This window comes from Pleurodeles waltl, chromosome 2_2 (genome assembly GCF_031143425.1).
Source record: "Pleurodeles waltl isolate 20211129_DDA chromosome 2_2, aPleWal1.hap1.20221129, whole genome shotgun sequence".
Taxonomy (NCBI): domain Eukaryota; kingdom Metazoa; phylum Chordata; class Amphibia; order Caudata; family Salamandridae; genus Pleurodeles; species Pleurodeles waltl.
Genome location: NC_090439.1, coordinates 224,742,582 through 224,765,331, shown reverse-complemented (window position 1 = coordinate 224,765,331; position 22,750 = coordinate 224,742,582). Strand labels below are relative to the sequence as shown.

Here is a 22,750-nt window from a genome sequence, read left to right as displayed (position 1 = left end):
GCAAGATTTAAAATGATCTCAGAAGTCATATCCTTCTGAAGAATTAAATGAGTGGCATAAGCATAGAATTGGAAGCTGAAAAATGAAGTTAGGTCTCCTAGAGACACTGCATAGCTGGTAAATTGGAATGGACTGAGAGGAGACCCTTGGTGAACTTCCCACTGTTGCATCACATAGGACGAATAGCACAGGTCATGTAAAACCACCCGATCGAGAAGAAGGTTGCAGCGCCGCTCCAGGAGCCCCAAGTCCTTGGAACACGCGAGGAAGAGGCACAAAAAGAAAAAGTCTAAACGGGCTTTGACTTCACCTCATCAGTCTGCAGTAGTGACGGGTGAGGAACATCGGCGTTCCAGGCATGGTTTTGCGGAGCCATTGTCCTGTCCAACTCCATGCCTCCCCTGGTGCTGGAGCGACCCTCGCTCAAGTAAAGGACTGTTACGAGGCCATGTGCCGCATATTCGGGAGGGCCTACTCCTCTGGAGCGCCTCGGGCCCGAGGGGTTGGAGGAGGCCCCGTCAGGTTTCCTGCCAATGACCCTGACCTTGACTCTGATGAGGTATCACAGATCATATCTAAGACCCAGATCTGTGCCAGTTTCTCCGGCGCCGATCCTGGCACTGCAGACGCACCTTAGCCGCGTCATTCCTATTCTCGGCGTCTATCAACACTGATTCCAGCACTGACAGGGCCCAGGAACTCTAAGTTGTTGCCTGTGTCAGAGTCACCAGATCCTCGTGGTCTGTGCACGTTCCCAACACGTCCACCACTGAACAGCTCCAAGACTCTGATAGATAAATCACAGAGACTGAGAGAGTTCAAGAGGGGAAGAGGGGATTAGGAAGGGAACAGCTGGAAAGGAGACCTGTAGTAAGAAAAAGGTTAGAACACACAATATGAAAATTATATTTCCTGAAATCAATACTAGACTATGATTCTAAGCCTAGTCACTCTGAAAACATGAACAATCTAAGAGTTAAGTTTAAAATGACTAAGTTTCAAGATGGCCGGATACCTGTAGGGGAATCAAGATGAATTAAATGAAAACTTTCTTATTCAAGTACTTTTCTTTACATGAGAATCAGAAAAAACATTCTGACTAAATTTTAAACCAGTCATATAAATCCTGTTCTGAGAATGTATACTAGGACCATACAATATTGCATCTAAAAACTCTGGCTTTCTGTGTACTCTTAAAATGTTTCAACACAAATTGCGCATATATATATAAGTATCTTAGAATAGTAGCATACAATAAACAACATGAATTAAACTCGAGGAGAGAATTGTGCGTCTTGCCAGTTCGAGTGTTACCATGTAAAATACCAAGAAATGGTAGCATGCAATGAATATCCATCAAATCATCATTCATCGAATCGAGCGTCTTGCCGATTCGTAAAACACAATGTAAATGTCAAGGAATAACAGCTCACAATAAATAACAAGATCAAAGTACAATTTAAACGAATCGCGCTTCTTTTGCCGATTCTTAAGCCACCATGTAAAATGTCAAGAAATGTTAGCGTGCAATGAACAACAAAGTTAAATGCTCATGAAACGAGTTGTGCGTCTTGCCAGTTCGTAAAACATCATGTAAATGTCAAGAAATAATAGCGCGCAATGGACAACAATGTTTAAACACCATAAAACAAATCGGGTGTCTTGCCGATTCTTAAGCCACCATGTAAATGTCAAGAAATGGTAGCGCGCAATGAATAACAAAGTCAAACCTTTATGAAATAAATTGCGCGTCTTGCCTATTTGTAAGCTACCATATAAATGTAAAGAAATGGTAGCGCGCAAGTAATCTGTTACGCATTTAAGAATTTAAACCAAGATTATGAAAATTCTAAATAACGCTGTCGGGACAGTCCAACCACCGTTTTACCGCCTGGAACAATGATCACCAATGAAGGATTAGGGCGGAAGACTGGAAGATCCAAATAGGCCGCCGGGACAGGAGCTCAGGATGAAGCTGCTGCTCTGCACCGGGACCTCTGAATAGTGAGCACTGGGAGTTGGGCTGGCTCTCTTTTATAGAGTCTTGGCCCAGCTCAGAACCACGCTCAGGCATGTTGCAGGGAAAGTCTCTGGAAGGCCCTGGAAAGGGGCCACACCCTAACACACTCTGAAAACCTGCAGCAATACATTGCAAAGGAACAATATTTGTAAGCATATTAAAAATAAGTTTTCAGGATTGAACTCTGCAATGCAAAAGGTTAAACCACAACATATCAGCACAATGCATAAATTACTTTGTTTTGAGAGTGCTGGGTTTTTGCATTTTTGTCGCCAATAGAGCGTGTACTGCTCTGGTGTTGACAGCCTGGGCGTTTTTGGAGCCACCAGGCATGGTGGAAGAGTGCCCTTTAAAATAACAGGTACACACCCCTAGTAAAACTTTGGACAGGTATTAGGAACTAGGAGATGCCAGTGGAGTGGACATATCGCCAGATACTTCCTTGCCCTCTCCCCCCACTGTGACTACTGAGGAAGGGGCATCTTACGCAATGGGGGTGAAGAGGGCAGGGGAGGTCCTTGAACTCAAGCTTCCATCACTGTGGTCAACACTAACCACTTTACGGAAGTGCTTAAGTCTGAGGCTTCCTCGTCCAAACCCCTTTTGCCCTTTAATGAAGCACTGACTGATGTCCTGCTGCGAACGTGGTCTAAGCCCCTCGCAGGGTCTCCTGTAAATAGGACAATTGCCATTGCCCATCTTCCCCCACCCCCCCAGGTGATCCTAGTTTCCTCACCCAACACCCCGTAGAAGTTGGTAGTCCAAGCCTCAACTTCCTGTGGTGCATTTGCTGCCGCTCCCCCGGACAGGAAATTCAAGAGGCTGGATAGCTTAGGCAAGAAAATGTTTTCTTCAAGCAGCCTAGCAAAGCGGTCGGTGAACACTGAATGCCTGTTGGGCTGTTAGTCCCATGCTCAAGTGCTGCCACAGGTCCCGGAGGAGGCTCGGGCCATCCTTTGTCAAGCAGTGAAAGACAGGAGAGATGCCGTTTCGATATGACTCACTCGCTGGGCAGAGTGTTTTCATTGACAGTGGCCTTGAGGGACCATGCCTGGCTGAGAACATCTGGCTGTTGGGTGATGTCCAGGCCAATGTCTTGGACGTGCCCTTCTAATGGGACTTGTCTCTGTGGAGAGAAGGTAGACTCTGCGCTGGAGCACTACCAGGACTCTCGGGCTACTGCTAAGTCCTCGGTCATCTCAATGGCACCTTGCCCACAGTCTGCCTTTCACCCCTTTTGTGGCTACTGAAGGGGTGTGCCACTGCACCAAGCCTAAGCCAGCCCCCATCCAATGTAAGCTCTTCAAGCTGTGCGAGGACGTGGATGCAGTGCATTCCGACCCAGAAGTCACCCACCACCAAACCCCCGGCAGCTGCAGCCTCTAAGCTCTCCTAGTTGGATTCTGCAAGACCATGGGTGCCCAAGTGGAGGAAGAATCCAACATCATCTTCTCCACTGGCAGTCCCATTACATTGGACAAATGGGTCTTGCAGATCATTCAGTGGGGCTACTCCCTCCCTTTCCAAGCTTTCCCTCTCCCAATACCGTCAACACAGGAACGGCTGGCGGAGGATTCTCTGACCTTGCTCGAGAGGAAGTTACAGCTGTCTTAGTCAAGGGAGCTATAGAGAGGGTTCCAGTATCCGAAGTAGGGAGTGGTTGTTACTCCCACTGCTTTCTGATTTCCCCCCCCCCCCAAAAAAAAAAGGATCTTTGCCCTATTTTAGACCTCTTAACATAATTTTATGTATGTCCTTGTTGATATGAAACCAGCACAATATTTTTTATTTCTTAGTAACTGAGAAGAGACACAACTGATGGGCTTTTGGGTTTTGAGATTTGAATGTTGGCTAACATTTGTGTGTAGATTTTTCCATCTTTTTGAGGAGGGCTACCGAGCGAAAGGAAGAACAAAGAATATGATCTCTACCAGGTTTCAGGATTAAGACAATCTCGGCAGCAGACATTATAGGCGTGAGGCCAGTTGTTTAAGGAAAAGAGTTGAAGAGCTTGAGAAAAGAATCTTGAGGCTGAGGGAAGAAAACTGCGTAAAAAAACAGAGGGCAGGCCATCCAGGCCTGGAGTTTTCTCCTGTGGGAGCCCTTTGAGGGCCTTCCAAAGTTCATCCAGCGAGAAGGGTTCCTGCAGGTCGTGGGCAACATCAGAAGTCAGTGTAGGCCAATGGTAGTCTGCCAAATATTAAACAATTGCAGTTTGATTTCCCCCCTCCCTGTATATATGTTTGGATAGAATGATCGAAATCGCTCCTGCTTGTCAGATCCTCTCAGCCCAACCCGAATTGTGAGTTCGAATCTTAGAAATATGGGATTGGGCCTGTTGTTATCGCAGTTTGTCCGGCAAGAGATTGCACACCATGTTACACCCACCCCCTCATAAATTTTTGGTTGAGTGCCAAAAGCGAAGTTTCAGCCTTGTTTGAAAGTAGGACCCGGAGTTGACCCCTCAGGATGGCAAGTTGCCGCTTAGTACGTTTGGTAGGGAGTTGTTTGTATGTTCAAGGGAGCTAATATCCTTTGTAAGGTTGGTCTCTATTATGCGGGCTTAGTGGGCCCTGGCTATGGAAATAGAGGATATAAATTGAGGCCTTCCTGTAATGTGTGAAGGGGTTTATCTGGGAGCTCTTTGAGTGTAAAGTGTTCATCGATGGCCTCTTTTGATGGAGGCCCTGTTGACTGAATCCCGCAGAAGATTGGGGGTAGAGGTGTCAACGTGGAGGCACACTAGGGCTGTCGCGTCCAAGTGAGTTCTATATGTGCTTTGTCAGATATTGAGGTGTCGGATATTCTGGCAGACTCCAAATCTCTCAGGAGGGAGTGGAAGATAAAAATGTAGTCGATGCGGGAATAGGAGAGTAAACAGAGCAGTCTCTCGTGTCAGGTTGGAGGTAGTGCCAAGCACCAACCAGACCTGCTTCAGTTAACTCCTTTCCAAGCATTTCCAACATGTCTCCTGTGCCTTGAAACTGTCTTGCTTCTATCAAGGTCAGGATCACATATCGGAGCCCCTCTCCCGCATACTTCAGTTGGGTCTTAAGAACTTGTCAGAGGAAGGCATTATATGCCTGATTAGGGGCATAGATATTAAGAAGTGTCAGGCTTTCTCTGTTCCTTTTGATTGATTCTAGAGTAGAAGCCCCCGTTTGAAGAGGATAGCTTTCCCCAATGTCTTGGTGTTTGTGTATGCAAAATGTTGACAGGGGTATTTAGGGTGAAGCATGTGGTGGCAGTTTTCCCTGAGAAGATGTCTCCTGTAAGTAGGTAACTTTGGGAGCCTATTGTAATAGGTATTGCCACACCAGCTGGTGCTTATTGTGAAAGTTGAGCCCCCGGACTTTAAGGGAGAGGAGTATTAACAGGAACAATGGTACCCATGGGTATGTGTAGGAGGTAGAGCAAAGCTGTGGCAGGGTGAGCACCCCCCAGGCTCTGGTTCTAATGCCAGTGAATCAAAACCCCACAGTGGGCCGCATCCTGGGGTAGGAGAAATCATTGGGAGACTTATGAGGGAGGGGAGCGGTGGTGGAAAAACTAAAGGGCCAAAAGGGCCCAACCATGAGGCCCACACTATCCAGAGATGAGTAGTAGGAACATCCCAATCTCGTCCGAGGTGTAAACCTCTACAGAGAATGATCCAATCAGGAAGGAAGTGGGTTGGGCTGGTCACCAGCAAGAAACAGCCTGCAAGGGAAAGGAATGGTTAGATAGAACAAACATTGTCTGAGACAGTTGAGTCTGGCCCCTGACTACAGGCCCAGCAAAGAAGCAAAAAGTCTGTTGTGTGGTTTGCATGGTTTAGCACACTGGATCAGCCGGATCTGTAGTGGAGACCAGTGAGGACACTGGTCATTGTTCGACTTAGAGGATTCATATTTCATATTGTGGAGATGGGCATTGATATCGTCTTTGGTGGAGCGGGAGGCTGCAGCTGCAGTGCCCCGACACAGGATTTCCACTGGACAGTCTTCTAGGTGGGCTTCCAGTTGCTGGAGTTGTTAGAGTAGGAGGAGAGAAGATCCGCATCAGGAGTATCGTCCAACCTGTAGCATGCATTTTGCCTCCTGTAGAGATCAAACTGTCCGGTTCTTGCCTTTCCACTGGAAGAGTATGCCAAAAGGGTGAGTCCATTAATATTTAATTCCCTGGTCTCGCAGTTTTTCGGTGATTGGTTTAACTCTTGCTGTTTTTTGGAGCGTCAGTGGGAAGAGGTCCTGATAGATTATAACGTATGGCATGGGAAGACAAGGTCTGCCTTAACCTGCGCCGCTCTGAGGATGGCTTTTTTTTCCCTGAAAAAAGTGGACCTTCCAGGATGCTGGGGGAGAGGGAGAGGAGGGGTCGTCCGGGTGGATGGCCACCCTGTGTGCTCTGTCCAGGATTAAGGGTTGGGTTTCCTTGCCTCCGTGGATGCCAACAAAGAACTCTCTGGTGAATGTCAGGATGTCTTCACTCTGCGCTGCGTGGGATCTCCCTTATGCGGATGTTGTTGTGGCGTCTGTGATTTTCTGAATCCTCCTGTTTAGCCTGGAGGCTTATGTGTTGTTCCTCTAGAGCATTCACACGTCTCCACAGCGCTTCCTTGTCTTCTGCTCGGGAGTCCATGGTGCACCCAAGGTCATCCACCCTGTCACTCACAGCTGTGACGTCCCTACGCAAGTCGTTGAGACAGCTTTTGAAGTCTGTTTTGAACGAGGTGATTTCTTGGCAGATTTCCCAAAGGAATCGTTCCATGTTGTCCTGAGTGATAGTAGTTGTGAAATATGGTGCAGAAGTCCTGAGTGAAACTTTAATTACAAACTCCTGAGCCTGAGTATTGGTCCACTAATTAGGCTGTCTTTTCAGGGGAACCTCCTGTCATAGCAGCAGGGCAGGGTTCTGCACCTGACTGCATAGTCTACAGCTTCATGCGTGGTGATTGAGCGGCAACAGCTGAGCGTTTTCGTGCCTCCCGAAGTGTGATGTCATATTAGCAGTCCGGTGTCTTTTCACTGAAATAGTATACTCCTACCGATGGGTGAAATTTGTGTCTTGATGTGTTATCAGATCCATTGATCCTCTGTCAACATCTTATCTGACGTTTTCCGGTTTGCATTATTACTTGTCCATCAAGACCTTGCTTTGGGCACAGTTAAAGGGTATCTTACAGCCCTCTCAGCTTTCTTGCAGTTGCTGGATGAACCCTCCCTGTTCAAGTCATCCATTGCAACATGATTCCTGAAAAGTTTACTAAAAAGTTTGCAACATGTTTCCTCCCACCTCTTTCATTATACCCCAATGGGACCTTAATTTAGTTCTCACTTTCCTGATGTGCTCACCTTTTGGGCTCGTGCACAGCTGTCTTTTGTTGCTAGAAATACTTTTTTAATAGTGAGTAGTCTGTTACACCTGCCCGGACGGTTAGTGAGTTGCAGGCTCTCTTGATCAACCCTCCATATAATATTTTTTTCTGGACAGATTGGTCCTCGGAACCCGTGTCTCCTTCCTATCCAAAGGTGGTAACATCTTTTCATTTTGGGCAGAACATTACGCTACCGCACTTTCATTGCTCCACCTCATCCTACCAGACAAGAGAGACTCCACTTTCTGGGTCCAAAAAGAGTGTTATAGTTCTACATTTATGGTACCAAAGACATCCATGTGAACAATCAAATCTTTGTGTGCTTTGGTGATGCGAGGATTCGTCAAATGGGACCAAAGTTATTAGCAATACAAAAAATACTTCTCTTTTCCTATGGAAACGTGGTCCTAACTATACCTACGCAGTAGCGTGGTCACTGTGTAATATAGTTAGGACCATGTTTCTAGAGGAAATGAATATTTTGCAAAAACCATTGGCAAAGCCAATAGGTCACCAAGGCAAGACCTTTTGGCTTCACAATAGTTGTACTAAGTAGCACGATTACATTACATTCGTATTTTTAATTGATAAAATGAGTGCCATGTATTTTTTTAACATAGCATTTTAATAAATAATTACATTTTCCAAAATAACCATTGAAATAGAAACTGATGCACTTTCTTACCTCTTATCCCTAGTTTTCATTAGTGACATTAACGTAAGATCGTAAATGAATGTTGGTACTTGGATAGTGTTTTGAAAAATATTTGCATACTAGTCCACTGTTGGATGTGAAATCCTAATTTAAGATTGATTTAATTCTTATTTTTGCGTATTGTACCTCATGCTGCAATCCGTGCGTTACCTGCATGAATGCTAGGTTTTATTTTGTCAATAGGAGGCTCTTTAGTACCGAGGACTTTAGAAGGTGTGATCATAATGAAGTGTTATTTTAGTTGGTGTGTACCTTATGAAATGTAAATGTGTGGCACACCTAAAAATATTTAGCCATTTAATATTGAACGCAAAAACAGAGGAATTGTGGTCAACAGACAACAATTTTTGAATGATGCAATATGCAGTAAGAAATGTTTCTTGCATTTCAAAACAGTTGCTCTAGAAATCTCAGGAGGTAGAACTGAAATGAAGGTATTGTTTCTCTCTATGCTTGACTCTGCCTTGTTGGGTCTACAAAACAGCGATTGTTCTTTCTTATTCCTCCCTCAGATGTTTTTCACTTGTTTTTTTTTTTTCCCAACTTTTTCTTGCCTTGATTAACATAATTTAAGTTTTTCTTTTTTTTTTTTTTTCAATTGACAAAATAAATATAAAAAACGGATTCTTTAGTGTGTTGTGTTTTTTACCTAACGAGTATTTGCCACCCTGGCAGGTAGAATCTGTTTCACTTAAAAATTATGTTTGATTTAGGACTGTACATCCATCTCCTTAACAGTAATTTGTTGGGCATAGTTCACTTCTGATTGTACCTTTCACGTGTCCATCAGCTGGATTTATTCTTCAGTTGTCTGCTATCAGAAAGAGCACTGCTTTGCATAGTTTTGATATTTCTCATAATTATACGGTTACCTCCCTCAGGACACTGGTACTAAAAAGCAATCTCTCGGTTTCCTGACACAGTTTCATTTTTTCCTGCTGTTCTTAGCACAGTCATTTTCTGAATCAAAGTATATTAACTTCTAGATGCTCAGCATCGTTTGTGGCGTGATACCTGATTAAAAATAACAAAACAGAACAAACACACCATTTGAAATTATTTTTCATAATTAAGGTATACTTTACTTCGGTGAATGAGCGACGCTGTTGTTGCACATCCCTAGTATAGTCAGGAAAAAGGAGGACCTTTGTCCCATTGCAAAAAGGTCTCCCCTAGTTTGGGCTGCCTGCAGTATAGCGTCTCGATCCTTAAAGTTGAAGAGACGGAGTATTATGGCCTGGGTGGCAAGCCCGGCGGGGGCTTCGACTGTAAGGCCGTGTGGGCGCGCTCAATCGCGAACCATGGTGTAAGACGGTCCATCGGCATCGAAGATAGGAACCAGTCCTCTCTAAAGGTGACCAGAGAAGAAGCTGCTGTGGTTTCCAGAAGGCCCACCAGATGAAGGTTGTTATGCATGGACCTATTCTCCGCGTCTTCGGCTCTTCGATATAGCTCTGACGTGCGAAAGTCAGTGCGGAGACCTGCGCTTTGAGAGCCATCACATCATCTTTAACTGTAGATATCTTTGATTCTGCCTCCGTGATTCGAGCTGTCGGACCAAGGCTACATCCACCCTTACTTCCCCTATCTTGGACTCCACAGCTGCTTGGGATACCTGGATGGCTTGGAGGATTGTTGCCAAATCTCCTGACACTGCCTGCGGATCCCCTCCTCCTCCTGCACTTCCACTCGGGACCCAATTGCACCCGTGGTAAACTAGTCCATGCGCGTTTGTGCCACCGCCTGCCACGTTGATTTGTCCTTCCCCATGATGGCGTCCCACTTGATGTCCAAAGTACGGGTTCACGAGAGAGTCTACAGGTAATAGCCAGCCAAGTTGCCACACAACTCCGGGGGCATTGTCACTCTTCTCTACACTCCAGGATTGCCGCTCGACCACACACTTTTCACTGCTGCAGGTTACTCTCTGGTGTCCTGGGTGCTATAACCGTCTGCTGGTTGCACTCCCGTTCGCTCACGATCCCTCGCTCAGAGAATCCTCTCCGGGGCCCCTTCAGTGGTCCTCAATGCATCACTCCTGTGGCGCTGGGCTTCAAAGTTTCTCAACCCCCCCAGGCCTCTCCAACCACCATTCTGTTGGGCCTACAACTTTGGGTGTGTTGACTTCCTTCATTACGCCATAGGAACGCTGCTTAGTTCCACACTCCTTGTACCTGTAAGATAGTCTCTTGTGTCCTGAGTGTTAAAGCCGTCTGTTGGCTGCACTCCTCCTCCTTCGTGGCCCTTCACTTACAAAATCATCCTTGGGGCCCTCTCGGGGGGGGCGACATGCCCCTCTCCAGTGGCGCAGAGCTCCGCCCCCCCGGGGGGGGGCAACGTACCGCTGCAGGTCGGCCTCCCTCCATCACAGCCTCACAGCCTGCCTCCACGCGGCTCTCCCTGCGGCCCTCTGGACTGGACCAGGTGCAACAGTCAGTTGAGGGCGGGAGGAGAGGGGAAACGGAAGGGAGGTGAGGGGGGCCGCACTCTTGAATCCCGACACGGCCCCCTTTGTGATCCAGCTTGCCGCGGCCCCCTCACTCATCCGTGTCCCGGCCCACGCGTCTCGACAGCTCCCAGCATCGCAGCTCTCCTTTCTGCTGGTTTTGTTACGCGACCGTGGGGGCAGCTTCGTTTGCAGACCTCAGCCGAGGCTCTGCGCGGCACAGCACGTGAACAGATTTAGGCCCGCTGCGCCTAAGGGCTCTCTCCCGGTCAGCGTCTCGGCCATTACACTGCATCTGCCATCTTGGATGCCATAGGCAGCGATGCTACCACACCCCGCCGCCAGGCCAAAAGGTCAGGGAATCTCCTTTTCTCCCCTCTTTTTGTCTCTCGGGTGCAAAGGTGCTGCAGATGAGTGCGGATGCCAGTTGCAGCTAGAGGCAGATGACGGAGGGGTCCAGAGCACTACAGAAGTGCAACCGCCATCTTGACGTCTCAGCCACGCCCCTCACATATAAAATGTTTAATGGCTCTCCTCCAAATTCTCTTGTGTTCTCTGTGAATTCTACTTTGAGGTATTTTTTTCATTCTAAATAGTATTTATGCTATGCTTGTGGATTGAGGGCTTGCATATATCAACACAGCCAAATTCTGCCATTGCATCTAATTCTGTTAGTGAATAAGAACTCCAGTTGCGTTTGATCTCTGCCCACTCCTTCTTTGAAAGCTACTCCTGAGGCCCAGTGTTGTAGCTGCTGAAGGTGAAAATCTTCAGACCTAGGAAGAGCAAAGCACCCTTAGAGGTTAACTGTTCTCCATCTTAGAAGAGTTTGCCAAGTTGTGGTGGGCTGTCCAAATTCCAGATATGACACCTATGGTCAAGTAGGCATTGCTTGAAAGTGAATGGCTTTAATGGGGAAGGAAAAGAAGTTGCATCTCTCTTGCGGGTAACCTGCTTCTGATTTTCAAGGTGGTTTTGAGGGCGTTTACCCATGTGTCCTAAGAGACTTTGATCCAGCTGCGGTGGGGGGTGTTGGGCAGACCTAGGGCAGAGGTCCATGAGATAGTGATGTTGAAATGGACGATGAAGTGGTTGGTCCACAGGGGTGTGGAATTTAATAAAATATCTACTTGTCCATGGGGCAGGTTACTTCTTAAATCTACATGTCCCTTTGGTGCCATGTAGTGCAGCAACAAATTATGGGAGCAGTCTCATTACGTGATAATAGCCTCTCTGGAAATGGGCTTGAACACTTGCAATTTCAATCCCTACTATAGCAATTTCCTTATTTTGCCACCCTTTCTCAGATCTACATACTGGGGCTGGAGGAAGCAGTAAGCAATATTCCCAGAGCTGGAATTCCATTGAGTCTGCAAACCTACTAATGTGCATGTTTTAAGGGGTTTCACCAGCTGTTCTCTAATCTTTTCCCATAAAGACAAAGACTGGAAATGTACTCCTGACAATGGCAAAAGTAGAAGTTCTTCCAGGGTTGGGGGGGAAAAAGTGACTGGAGGGAAAGTGAACTTGTAAACGCTCCATAGATTTTCACATGAACAAACCTACACATGCATATTTGCTCGTGCTAAAATACAGTCCACAAATATTTTGTAGGAGTACGATATCTTGATCTACTTCTGTAAGTTCTTGTGAATTCATGAAAGCCACTAATTCAAATACATATACAGTGGGTGCACTTTTGTGACTTTCTTTAAGAAGTGGGTCCCTAATTAGGTCTGGCATTAACCATGACATTTTGTTTTTATTAAACTTCTATTTCTCCGTCTATAGGCTGGCTTTACTGTGAGTGATCAGATTTGGCTTTTCCACAAGGAGCATATTGGCACACAAAGTAGTTTTATTCAGTGCCAGGAAGGACTGTGGTGTAATGAAACTGGAGGTGCTCCCTCCAGCCCCCTGTAAAGAACCGGGATGGACCCCCCCTCGGACTTCCTCCGCTTAAGTGATGTGCTCAGTGGGCCCCCTGGAGGGCGGGCTACGGGGCTCTTGTTATGCCACTGGTGGCAATGTGTGCTTTTGGGTTACAAAAGCTATGTCAAAACAAGACATGCATTGACGAAACCAAAAGACTCACAAAAAATGTTGGCTTGGTTGGCTTTGCCAGTGCTTGTTTATTTTCATGCTTCGCATAATCTTGTTGAAAATTATCACACTGATTTTCCATTAGGAATATTTTTGGGAAATGCTAGCTTGCCTCAATACATTTTTACTAAATGACTCTTCAAAGAAATAGCAGCTAAAATTTCATAGTAGAGAATTTGTTTTTTACCTACTTGCATTTTTTTCTGAACATTTTATTTTGAAAGGAAAGACTTATCACTCTTTCTTACAAGCTTCTGCTAACATTTGCATCTAATCAAAGAGCATTCTGGGAGCATCATACTTAACCTCATATTGTTAAACTTTTTAAACATGTATTTATTTTTTATTTTTTTACTTCAACCACTGTCAGTTGTGGAGTGTGACCATAAAATGTTTATTTATAGCGCTCACCCTAAAGATGAAGGCTTTTCATTAATGAACCATAACTACAAGTTCAGACAGTATTAACATATGGGCATATTACCTCAAATGCAGATAATTCCCTTCTCTGTAAACTTGCAGCCAAAGGGTTTGTGCTGCAGGGGGTTCGGCCTACCTGTCCTAAGGACAAAATAAACATGAAAACTTGTTGCCCTTGATCCCAAATAATATGCCCCGGGAGGCAGCGATAGGAATTCCACATCCCTGGGACCAGGTGAATTTTGTGGTGTGGCTGTACCTGATGTGGTTGCTGGAAGTGAAGATGGGGTCTTGCGGTGTCCGCGGGGTCGTGGACAAGTTGGTCGAGTCCGATGTTGTACATGCTGTCAAGGAGGTTGGTAGTAATGAGGTCATTGTTGTGTGTCAAGATGGGGTTGTAGTTGTTGGAGTCATTGGCGAGGAGGCGATGAAGTTTACAATGACGTTGCAGAGGCTGGACGTGGTCCTGGAGGACAATACAGGGAGTGCAGAATTATTAGGCAAATTAGTATTTTGACCACATCATCCTCTTTATGCATGTTGTCTTACTCCAAGCTGTATAGGCTCGAAAGCCTACTACCAATTAAGCATATTAGGTGATGTGCATCTCTGTAATGAGAAGGGGTGTGGTCTAATGACATCAACACCCTATATCAGGTGTGCATAATTATTAGGCAACTTAACAAAAAACAAATATATACCCATTTCAATTTATTATTACCAGTGAAACCAATAGAACATCTCAACATTCACAAATATACATTTCTGACATTCCAAAACAAAAACAAATCAGTGACCAATATAGCCACCTTTCTTTGCAAGGACACTCAAAAGCCTGCCATCCATGGATTCTGTCAGTGTTTTGATCTGTTCACCATCAACATTGCGTGCAGCAGCAACCACAGCCTCCCAGACACTGTTCAGAGAGGTGTACTGTTTTCCCTCCTTGTAAATCTCACATTTGATGATGGACCACAGGTTCTCAATGGGGTTCAGATCAGGTGAACAAGGAGGCCATGTCATTAGATTTCCTTCTTTTATACCCTTTCTTGCCAGCCACGCTGTGGAGTACTTGGACGCGTGTGATGGAGCATTGTCCTGCATGAAAATCATGTTTTTCTTGAAGGATGCAGACTTCTTCCTGTACCACTGCTTGAAGAAGGTGTCTTCCAGGAACTGGCAGTAGGACTGGGAGTTGAGCTTGACTCCATCCTCAACCCGAAAAGGCCCCACAAGCTCATCTTTGATGATACCAGCCCAAACCAGTACTCCACCTCCACCCTGCTGGCGTCTGAGTCGGACTGGAGCTCTCTGCCCTTTACCAATCCAGCCACGGGCCCATCCATCTGGCCCATCAAGACTCACTCTCATTTCATCAGTCCATAAAACCTTAGAAAAATCAGTCTTGAGATATTTCTTGGCCCAGTCTTGACGTTTCAGCTTGTGTGTCTTGTTCAGTGGTGGTCGTCTTTCAGCCTTTCTTACCTTGGCCATGTCTCTGAGTATTGCACACCTTGTGCTTTTGGGCACTCCAGTGATGTTGCAGCTCTGACATATGGCCAAACTGGTGGCAAGTGGCATCGTGGCAGCTGCACGCTTGACTTTTCTCAGTTCATGGGCAGTTATTTTGCGCCTTGGTTTTTCCACACGCTTCTTGCTTCCCTGTTGACTATTTTGAATGAAACGCTTGATTGTTCGATGATCACGCTTCAGAAGCTTTGCAATTTTAAGAGTGCTGCATCCCTCTGCAAGATATCTCACTATTTTTGACTTTTCTGAGCCTGTCAAGTCCTTCTTTTGACCCATTTTGCCAAAGGAAAGGAAGTTGCCTAATAATTATGCACACCTGATATAGGGTGTTGATGTCATTAGACCACACCCCTTCTCATTACAGAGATGCACATCACCTAATATGCTTAATTGGTAGTAGGCTTTCGAGCCTATACAGCTTGGAGTAAGACAACATGCATAAAGAGGATGATGTGGTCAAAATACTCATTTGCCTATTAATTCTGCACTCCCTGTAGACAAGGGTCTCCCTGATTGAGATTTTGCTATCTGTTTGGTTTGGAGTCGCAAGTTGAGGTGTTCCATGGCTGAAGTGATGTCGTCATTTGAGGGGGTGCATTGGATGGATGGGTTGTTGATGCAATTACGGTGGGTGATTTTGTATTCTTCTAGTATTGTGATGGCGATGTTTGGTGTGAAAGTGAGGTTGAACCATCTCTCGGTGAAGAAGAGGACATCTCATGTGAAGGTGAAGATGAGGTCCCAAATCTCAGTGGTGTTTGCATAGTGAGCGTGTGGTGAGAAGGGCGCATAAGAGTTTATTGTTTTGTTCAGGTGGTATCTCTTATGTGTAAGGCTTGGGGCTGGTCGGTGGACAGGTGTGCGTGCAGTGGCAGTGGGTGCAGGTGAAAGGTCCTACCATTGGAGCCTGGGTTTGCACATTGGCAGTGTTTGTTGTGGCATCCGGGGGTGGCAATGGTGTATCTGCGGGAGGCAGGAAGGCCAGGCATTGGGGCGCTGGTATGGTCAAGGTGCGAATGAGCTGGCCTTTGGCATGCCAGCCGCACTCCAAAGCCTGCACTAAGTAGGGAATGGGGTGGGCAGGGCTTTTGTTGGCATTAAGAATGGTGATTGGGAAAACCCGGGCAGGATAATCCAGGCAGCAGCGGTGTCACTTCAATGAATGGCAGCAACTGGATCATATGGGAACAAGCAGGAATTGGAGGCCAGAGGCAAGAGGCAAACTAAGAGCCCAGGTTCCTAGCTGAGAAAAGTTATGAGGCGCTTTAAATCTGAATATTCAAGAAGTTTTCTGAAGAATGGGCATATTGTGACATAACAGTAGTTTGTAATAGTTTGAGTACTTCTGATTTTAAACAAGGTAGCTAGGTTCCTGTGTTAAGATATTAATGAGCAGAGTTGAATGCTTTATGACATGAGAGGAGATGAGCTTAGGGGGTTAGAGATCAAAGCACTAGTGTGGAAGATTTGTCCAATTGAACATTTGAATATTATTGAAATGCTGTTTGTTGACTTGTGTTTTTATTTATCTGTTAGATATATGCAGGGTGTGCCGTTCAGAAGGAACACCAGAGAAACCCCTCTATCACCCATGTGTGTGTACTGGCAGTATTAAATTCATTCATCAAGAATGGTAAGTTTTTTATTTATAATTCATTTTAAGAGCAAGCTTTTCTAAAACTTAATTCTATGAAGATGCCTACTCAACTTTCGATTTCTCACTTTTATCTCTCTCTCTCTCTTAGTATGCTATACCTCCTGACTTTTGTCCCTTCTCCATCAGTCGGTATACTTACCATTTAGCTTACCGTTAGTAATGGGACTTGAAAATGTGTCTCTTTTTTAATGCAGAGCATCATGAGCTATTGGTGTACACATAAGTGCATCAAGCAGAGTATCCTCTCACTATCCACTATCCCAGTGCTTATTCCCATTCTGCAGTTAGTTTCATAGAAACGATTTGCTTTCCTGTGAAGGTCACTGTAGGAAACTGGCTTGCTATATAGTGCACTAAAATGAAGTGCAGTGTGCAGAGAGTCCAGTGCATCCCCATGGGTTTGCAGAGGCAAATCTAGATGGGACCAGTGCCCTTTTTTGTGGTAGTGTGGGCGAGCAGCTTATCAAGGAGTCATGTTAACCATATGTTGTACTCACAGAGGCAATAAATGAGACATGAAGCACACACTCAAAGAATAAATCCAAGACCAATTTAGAAAAAACTGAGTTGTTTTTATATATGCTTTGAACTAAAGAACTTCGTCATGAGGTAAGCAGTTTTTAAATTAAAAATACTTTGACACAGTGCAATTTTCAGAGGCTTAAATGTTAGCCTATGGAAGGAAAACAAGATTGGTATTCAACCAGTGCAGCGTTTTGGTCAAACCAGAGCTTCTGGAGCTCTTAGCTGGCCTCAATGTTTTTGCTTGATTTTTTTTCATGTACTCGGCTGTCCTTGAACAAAGGGCAATCACATAATCCACTATGTTCTGCTTGGGTTCTCTGTGAAGTCTCTTCCATCCTTCCTTCACAAGGCAAAGTGGTTCCCTAACAGGATGCCCAAACAAAAGTTCAAATGGAGAGAAACCCACTCCCTTCTGTGGCACTTCCCTGTAGGCAAGGAATTAGGACATCCCATCTCCTTGTGAGTTTTTCAGGGAGCCCACCAGTCATGGCTTTGAGAGTCTTGTTAAATCTCTCAACAAGTCCTTTGCACTGGGGTGATATGGGGATATGAACATATAGGTCGCACCACGTTCAGCCCACATGTGCTTCAGGAAGCCAGACATGAAGTTAGTACCTCTGTCTGACACCACCTCCTTATGAAAACATACTCTGGTGAAAATACCAATGAGTGCTCTAGCTACTGCAGGGGCAGTAGTAGTCCTTAGGGGGATTGCTTCAGTGTGCCTGGTGGCATGATCCATTGCCACCAGTATATGTTCCCTGATGCATGTTGAAGGGTAAAGGGGACCAACAATGTCAACCCCAAGCCTTTCAAAGGGGACCCATACCACTAAAAGTGAAGGTAAAGGGGCTTTTGGTTGTCCACCTGTCTTGTCACTGGCCTGAGAGGTGACACAGGCGTTACAAAACTCTTTACTCTCTGGGACATTCCTGGGAGGTAGAAACAGTTAACCAACTGACTCCATGTTTTTGTCTGGCCAAGATGCCCATCTAAGGGGATGTCATGGGACAATGTTAGGAGAAACTCTCTGCATTGCTGAGGCACTACCATTCTCCTGGTGGCACGAAGTTTAAGGTCTCTGGCCTCAGTATACAGGAGTCCCTCCTCCCAATAGGTCCTGTGGGTACCACTAACATCTCCCTTTTCCTGTGCAGCAACCTGCTGCCTCAGGCCTGTAGGAGTGGGACAGGTTTGTTGTCCCTGACTCAGATCTTCCCTAGAGGGTCCCCCTGGTCCTCGGAGCTCTGCCATGTAAAGCCCAAGCTCCTGAGGCTCAGTTCCCTCTTGGACTGTTAGGTGTTCTCCCTGAGGAGAGATCCTGCTCCGCGATGTGTTTGGAAGCATGTCTCCCAGTCATCTTGCCTTTTCTCTTGGTAGGTTGGGCCATTATCCAAGGTTCCAACTCTTTTTCACCCTGTGCTTTGCTCTGTGCTCGCGTTTTGACACACATCCACTCGGGGATACCCAGCATAGCTGCATGGGTTTTTCCTTCTACCTTAGCCCAGTCTGACATCATTCCCTAGCAGACGTTGGACAGGTATAGCAGGAGATACCACCACCTTATTTTGACCAGTAACCCCTCACTATTGTAAGGACAGCATTGCAATAGGATGGACCTTAACCCAGCTTTTAGCATTGAGGACATTAGATGTCTGTCCAGGAAGATACTGATCTTAAGACACCAGTTGCTCACTCACCATGGTGACACTGGCGCCAGAGTCTCTCAGTGCTTCAACTTGAATCCCATTGATATGTGGCTGTTGTGTGTACTTCTGCAGACTACTGGGCCAGACAGACAGGACAGCTATATCCACCCCACCCTCTGAGACTAAAGTTGCCTCAGTAGGCTCATTGATACGGTCAGGGCCTACTTGAAATCCCATCTGGAGACGTAGCACTTCCTTTACTGCAGGTGCACTAGAGACATTCTTTTTGTTAGGACAGTTAGAATCTCTAGTTTTGTGTACATTGATCTTGCAGTTATGACACCAAGCCTTACTGGGATTCCCAATTTTCCCCTTGTACCCACCCTTGGGCTGGAAAGAATCTCGGGCCCACTCTCCTGTGCAGGTTTTTGGGGGCCTTATGAAGAAACTTTCTTTTTGTCCTGTTTGAGAGTTATCCCCTTTCCCTTGTGGGGGCTTTCTGATCTCTTTCTTGTGATTCCCTCATTCTTGTGATTCCCTCACCAGTGAAGGTTTGGTCACTCTTGTTTTGACCCAGTGGTATGCCTTCTTCTCCAACTCTTGATGAGAAAGTGAACCTAGGTCCACCAAGTACTGGTGCAACATTTCTTGGGCACAATTACTCAACAGATGCTCTTTCGTCACAAAATTGTAAAACCCCTCATAATCATGCATTTTGTTAACTCTTAACCAGTCACGTAGAGTTTTCACTGAGAAATGCACAAAATTAACCCAGGGCTGCCTCTACGCTTTTCAAGTCTCCCTGAATTTAATTCTGTTTCCCTCAGGACTCAACCCAAATCTCTCAATCAGGGTAGCCTTCATGAGATCATGTGAGGTTGCATCTGCCTCATTCAGTGTAAGGAGTCTATCCCTACACAGTGGTGGAGGAGGGTCCCTTTCTTCCTCCTTACTTGAGTTGTCTTGATCCTGCTTTACAGGATTAATTGCTTCATCAGAAGGATGGGCCTGTTTTTGTTTTTATTTTGTACTCTTTACAGAGGGCCCTTAACTGCTTGTGAGAAAGCTTAAGGTAAGGGTGGTGCGTAGGCTCTCATTCTACTGGGAAGAAAATGGCCATGTATTAATAGAAAGAATGTTATGACAAAGCCAATCCAAAGGAGGAAAGCTAATACAGTCAAAGAAAGCCACAGATAGTTCCATGGGAAGATAAAGTAATTTGTTTTAAGCCAGTTTATCAGCTTAAGTGTTTTTGGCAGTTCAGATGTAGAAGAGGCCAATGAGTCCAAGAAAGTGTTGGTGATGTCAGCAAAGTATCCAGGAGCAGTTCATGGAAAAGCTGGAGCTGTATTTGTAGGAGAAGAACTGGTAGAGGTCTCCAACATTGGTTCACAGTAAATGACACCATCTGTCTGTGTTGAAGTTGTGTCAAATCGATCAGTAATTTCTATATCGTTTATTGTAATAGGTGTTAGTGGAAGTAATGCAAGATCTTTTTCCACCTTCCCCAAGCTCGGAGAGGTGTCAAAATTGCTGCTCAAAACTTGTAGAGGGATGTCTTGACCAGTAGTGAGAGCGATTCGGGACCTACTGGCTGCTCTTCTTGGTCTGCTGTGCAGGATCGGCCACATGGTGTAACTTGACATTGTTGATAGATACAAAGCGGTTTTCTTTAGCACCAGCCAATGGTGGTAGAATGACAGTTCTGGTACCGTGTATTCCCAAGACTGGGACCTGTGCATGATAAGAAGGACCAAACTCCTTTTTCACGTACTAGATCCCCAACTTTTGGAATCCAGCCAGTGGATGTTATTGGTACGTCTTTAATTCCTGCAGTGGCAGCACTAGCAGAAGCGTTGTCGTCCTGGAACTGTTGTAATTCCTGCAAGCCAGTGATACGTTCATTTATGTCAAAAGGTGTTAATCAGGACCATCAAGATCTGGAACATACATTTGAGGTCCAAACAGGCACTCGTATAAAGTATGACCCCCCCCCCCCCCCATGGACCCTCTAGGCACATTATTAGGTGCTTTCTGGACTCCATAAAGGTGATTAAGCCAACTGCGACCCGTACCTAATCCTCTGGCTGTTAAGGACTGCTTCAAATCACGGTTTTGTCGCTCCACAATACTATTTCCCTCTGGATGGAATGGAGACGAGTATAGGAGTTGGACCCTTAATGAAGCCATGGCTTCCCCTTTGGCTGCTGCTCCCATTAGGTAGGCTAATTTACTTAGCTGAAGAGCAAAATCCTCAATACCACAGATGTCTCTGTGTGTGTGTGTGTGTGTGTGTTCGATGGCATGTGTAGCTGCAGATACACATGCTGTGCATTATCCTGCCATCTAGTGTTGGGCTCGGAGTGTTACAAGTTGTTTTTCTTCGAAGAAGTATTTTCGAGTCACGAGACAGAGGGTCTCCTTCCCTTTCGGCTCCATTGCGCATGGGCGTCGACTCCATCTTAGATTGTTTTCTTTCCGCCATCGGGTTCGGACGTGTTCCTCTTCGCTCCGTGTTTCGGTTCGGAAAAGTTAGTTAACCTTCGGAAAATTTGACGGTATTGTTTGCGTTCGGTATCGGTTTAGTAATAGCACATCGACACCGAAGAAAAGAAGAGCTCCGGCAGCCCTTTGGGGCTTCCACTCCCCGGCGGGGCCTGGTCGGCCCGACCTCGTGCGTCTTCAAGGCTCATGGAACGGACCCCATTCCGCTTCTGCCCCAAATGCCACTCTAAGTATCCTTATTCAGACCAGCATTTGGTCTGTAATTTGTGTTTGTCCCCCGAACACAAAGAGGATACCTGCGAGGCTTGTCTGGCATTTCGGTCGAAGAAGACGCTATGGGACCGGAGAGCTCCAAGGCTTCAAATGGCATCAACACCGGCTGGACACCCAGACATTGAAGAAGAGGAGACATTCTCCATTCCTGATTCGGACTTGGACGAGCCCGAGAGTGAGCAGCCGGCGAGGCAACAAACCGTGAGTAAACCAGCCCCGGCCAAAACTCACTCGAAAATTATGAAAGCCCAGGGGACGCCACCGCCAACAGGCCATAGCTTTACCCGTAAGCACGGTGACCAAGCATCGGCACCGAAAAAGGGCACACATCAGCCGAAGACATCCGACTCCGGTCGAGATACCGGCACAGAATATACTCTGCACCGAGATACCGTCTCCGACCAAACTTGGCACTGAGAGATCGCCACCCCGAAAGCTAAAAGTTTCTTCGGAGCCGAAAAAGACTGCTGAGAAGGTTTCGATGCCGAAACATCCAGCCTCGGAGCCGAAACAAAGCTCCTATACGGAAGAACAAGGCCTTTCCTCACAACTACAAGGCCACAAGTTTGGACAAGAACTAGAGATGGGAGAGCCAGACCATACACACAGGAGGCTCCATATACAGAAGGACACGGGGAAAATAAGAACTCTTCTCCCAATTAAAATGAAGCGGAAATTTGCTTTCCATGAAACGGAAACGCAGCCAAAAGCAAAGGTGGCTAAAGAAAAAACACCACCACAGCCATTACCACTGCACTCACCACAACTGTCCCCAATTGCAACACCCCCAATGATGCAGTCACCAACGCACACAGCGATGAGCCAAGATGACCCAGATGCATGGGATCTGTACGGTGCACCAGTATCTGATAATAGTCCGGATTGCTACCCGGCAAGACCATCACCACCAGAAGACAGTACTGCTTACATGCAGGTGGTTTCCAGGGCAGCTACCTTTCATAACGTAGCGCCGCATTCAGAACCTATAGAGGATGACTTCTTATTCAATACCCTGTCATCAACACATAGCCAATAGCAGAGTTTGCCAATGTTACCAGGCATGTTAAAACATGCTAAACAGGTGTTTCAAGACCCAGTCAAAGGCAGAGCCATCACACCTAGGGTGGAGAAGAAGTACAAACCTCCCCCAACGGACCCTGTGTACAGAACGCAACAGCTAACTCCTGACTCAGTGGTAGTAGGAGCAGCCCGGAAAAGGGCAAACTCACAGACTTCTGGGGATGCACCACCACCCGACAAAGAAAGACGAAAATTCGATGCTGCGGGGAAAAGGGTGGCAGCACAGACAGCCAATCAATGGCGAATTGCAAATTCACAGGCATTATTGGCAAGATACGACCGGGCACATTGTGACGAAATGGAACATTTCTTTGAACACCTTCCAAAAGAGTTTCAGAAGCGTGCCCAACAGGTTGTGGAGGAGGGCCAAAGTATCTCCAACAACCAAATAAGATCGGCTATGGGCTCCGCAGACACAGCCGCCAGAACAGTAAACACAGCGGTCACCATTCGGAGACACGCATGGCTACG

At 46.1% G+C, this 22,750-nt stretch overlaps 1 protein-coding gene across 1 annotated transcript in view; it reads left to right on the top strand.

Moving 5' to 3' along the window:
* Positions 1-22,750, top strand: part of MARCHF6 (membrane associated ring-CH-type finger 6) — a 1,058,737-nt gene that overhangs the window by 36,006 nt on the left and 999,981 nt on the right. Inside the window, exon 2 of the mRNA XM_069219690.1 lies at positions 16,127-16,223. Coding sequence (XP_069075791.1) covers positions 16,127-16,223 — 97 coding nt within the window. The remainder of the gene's footprint in view (positions 1-16,126; positions 16,224-22,750) is intronic.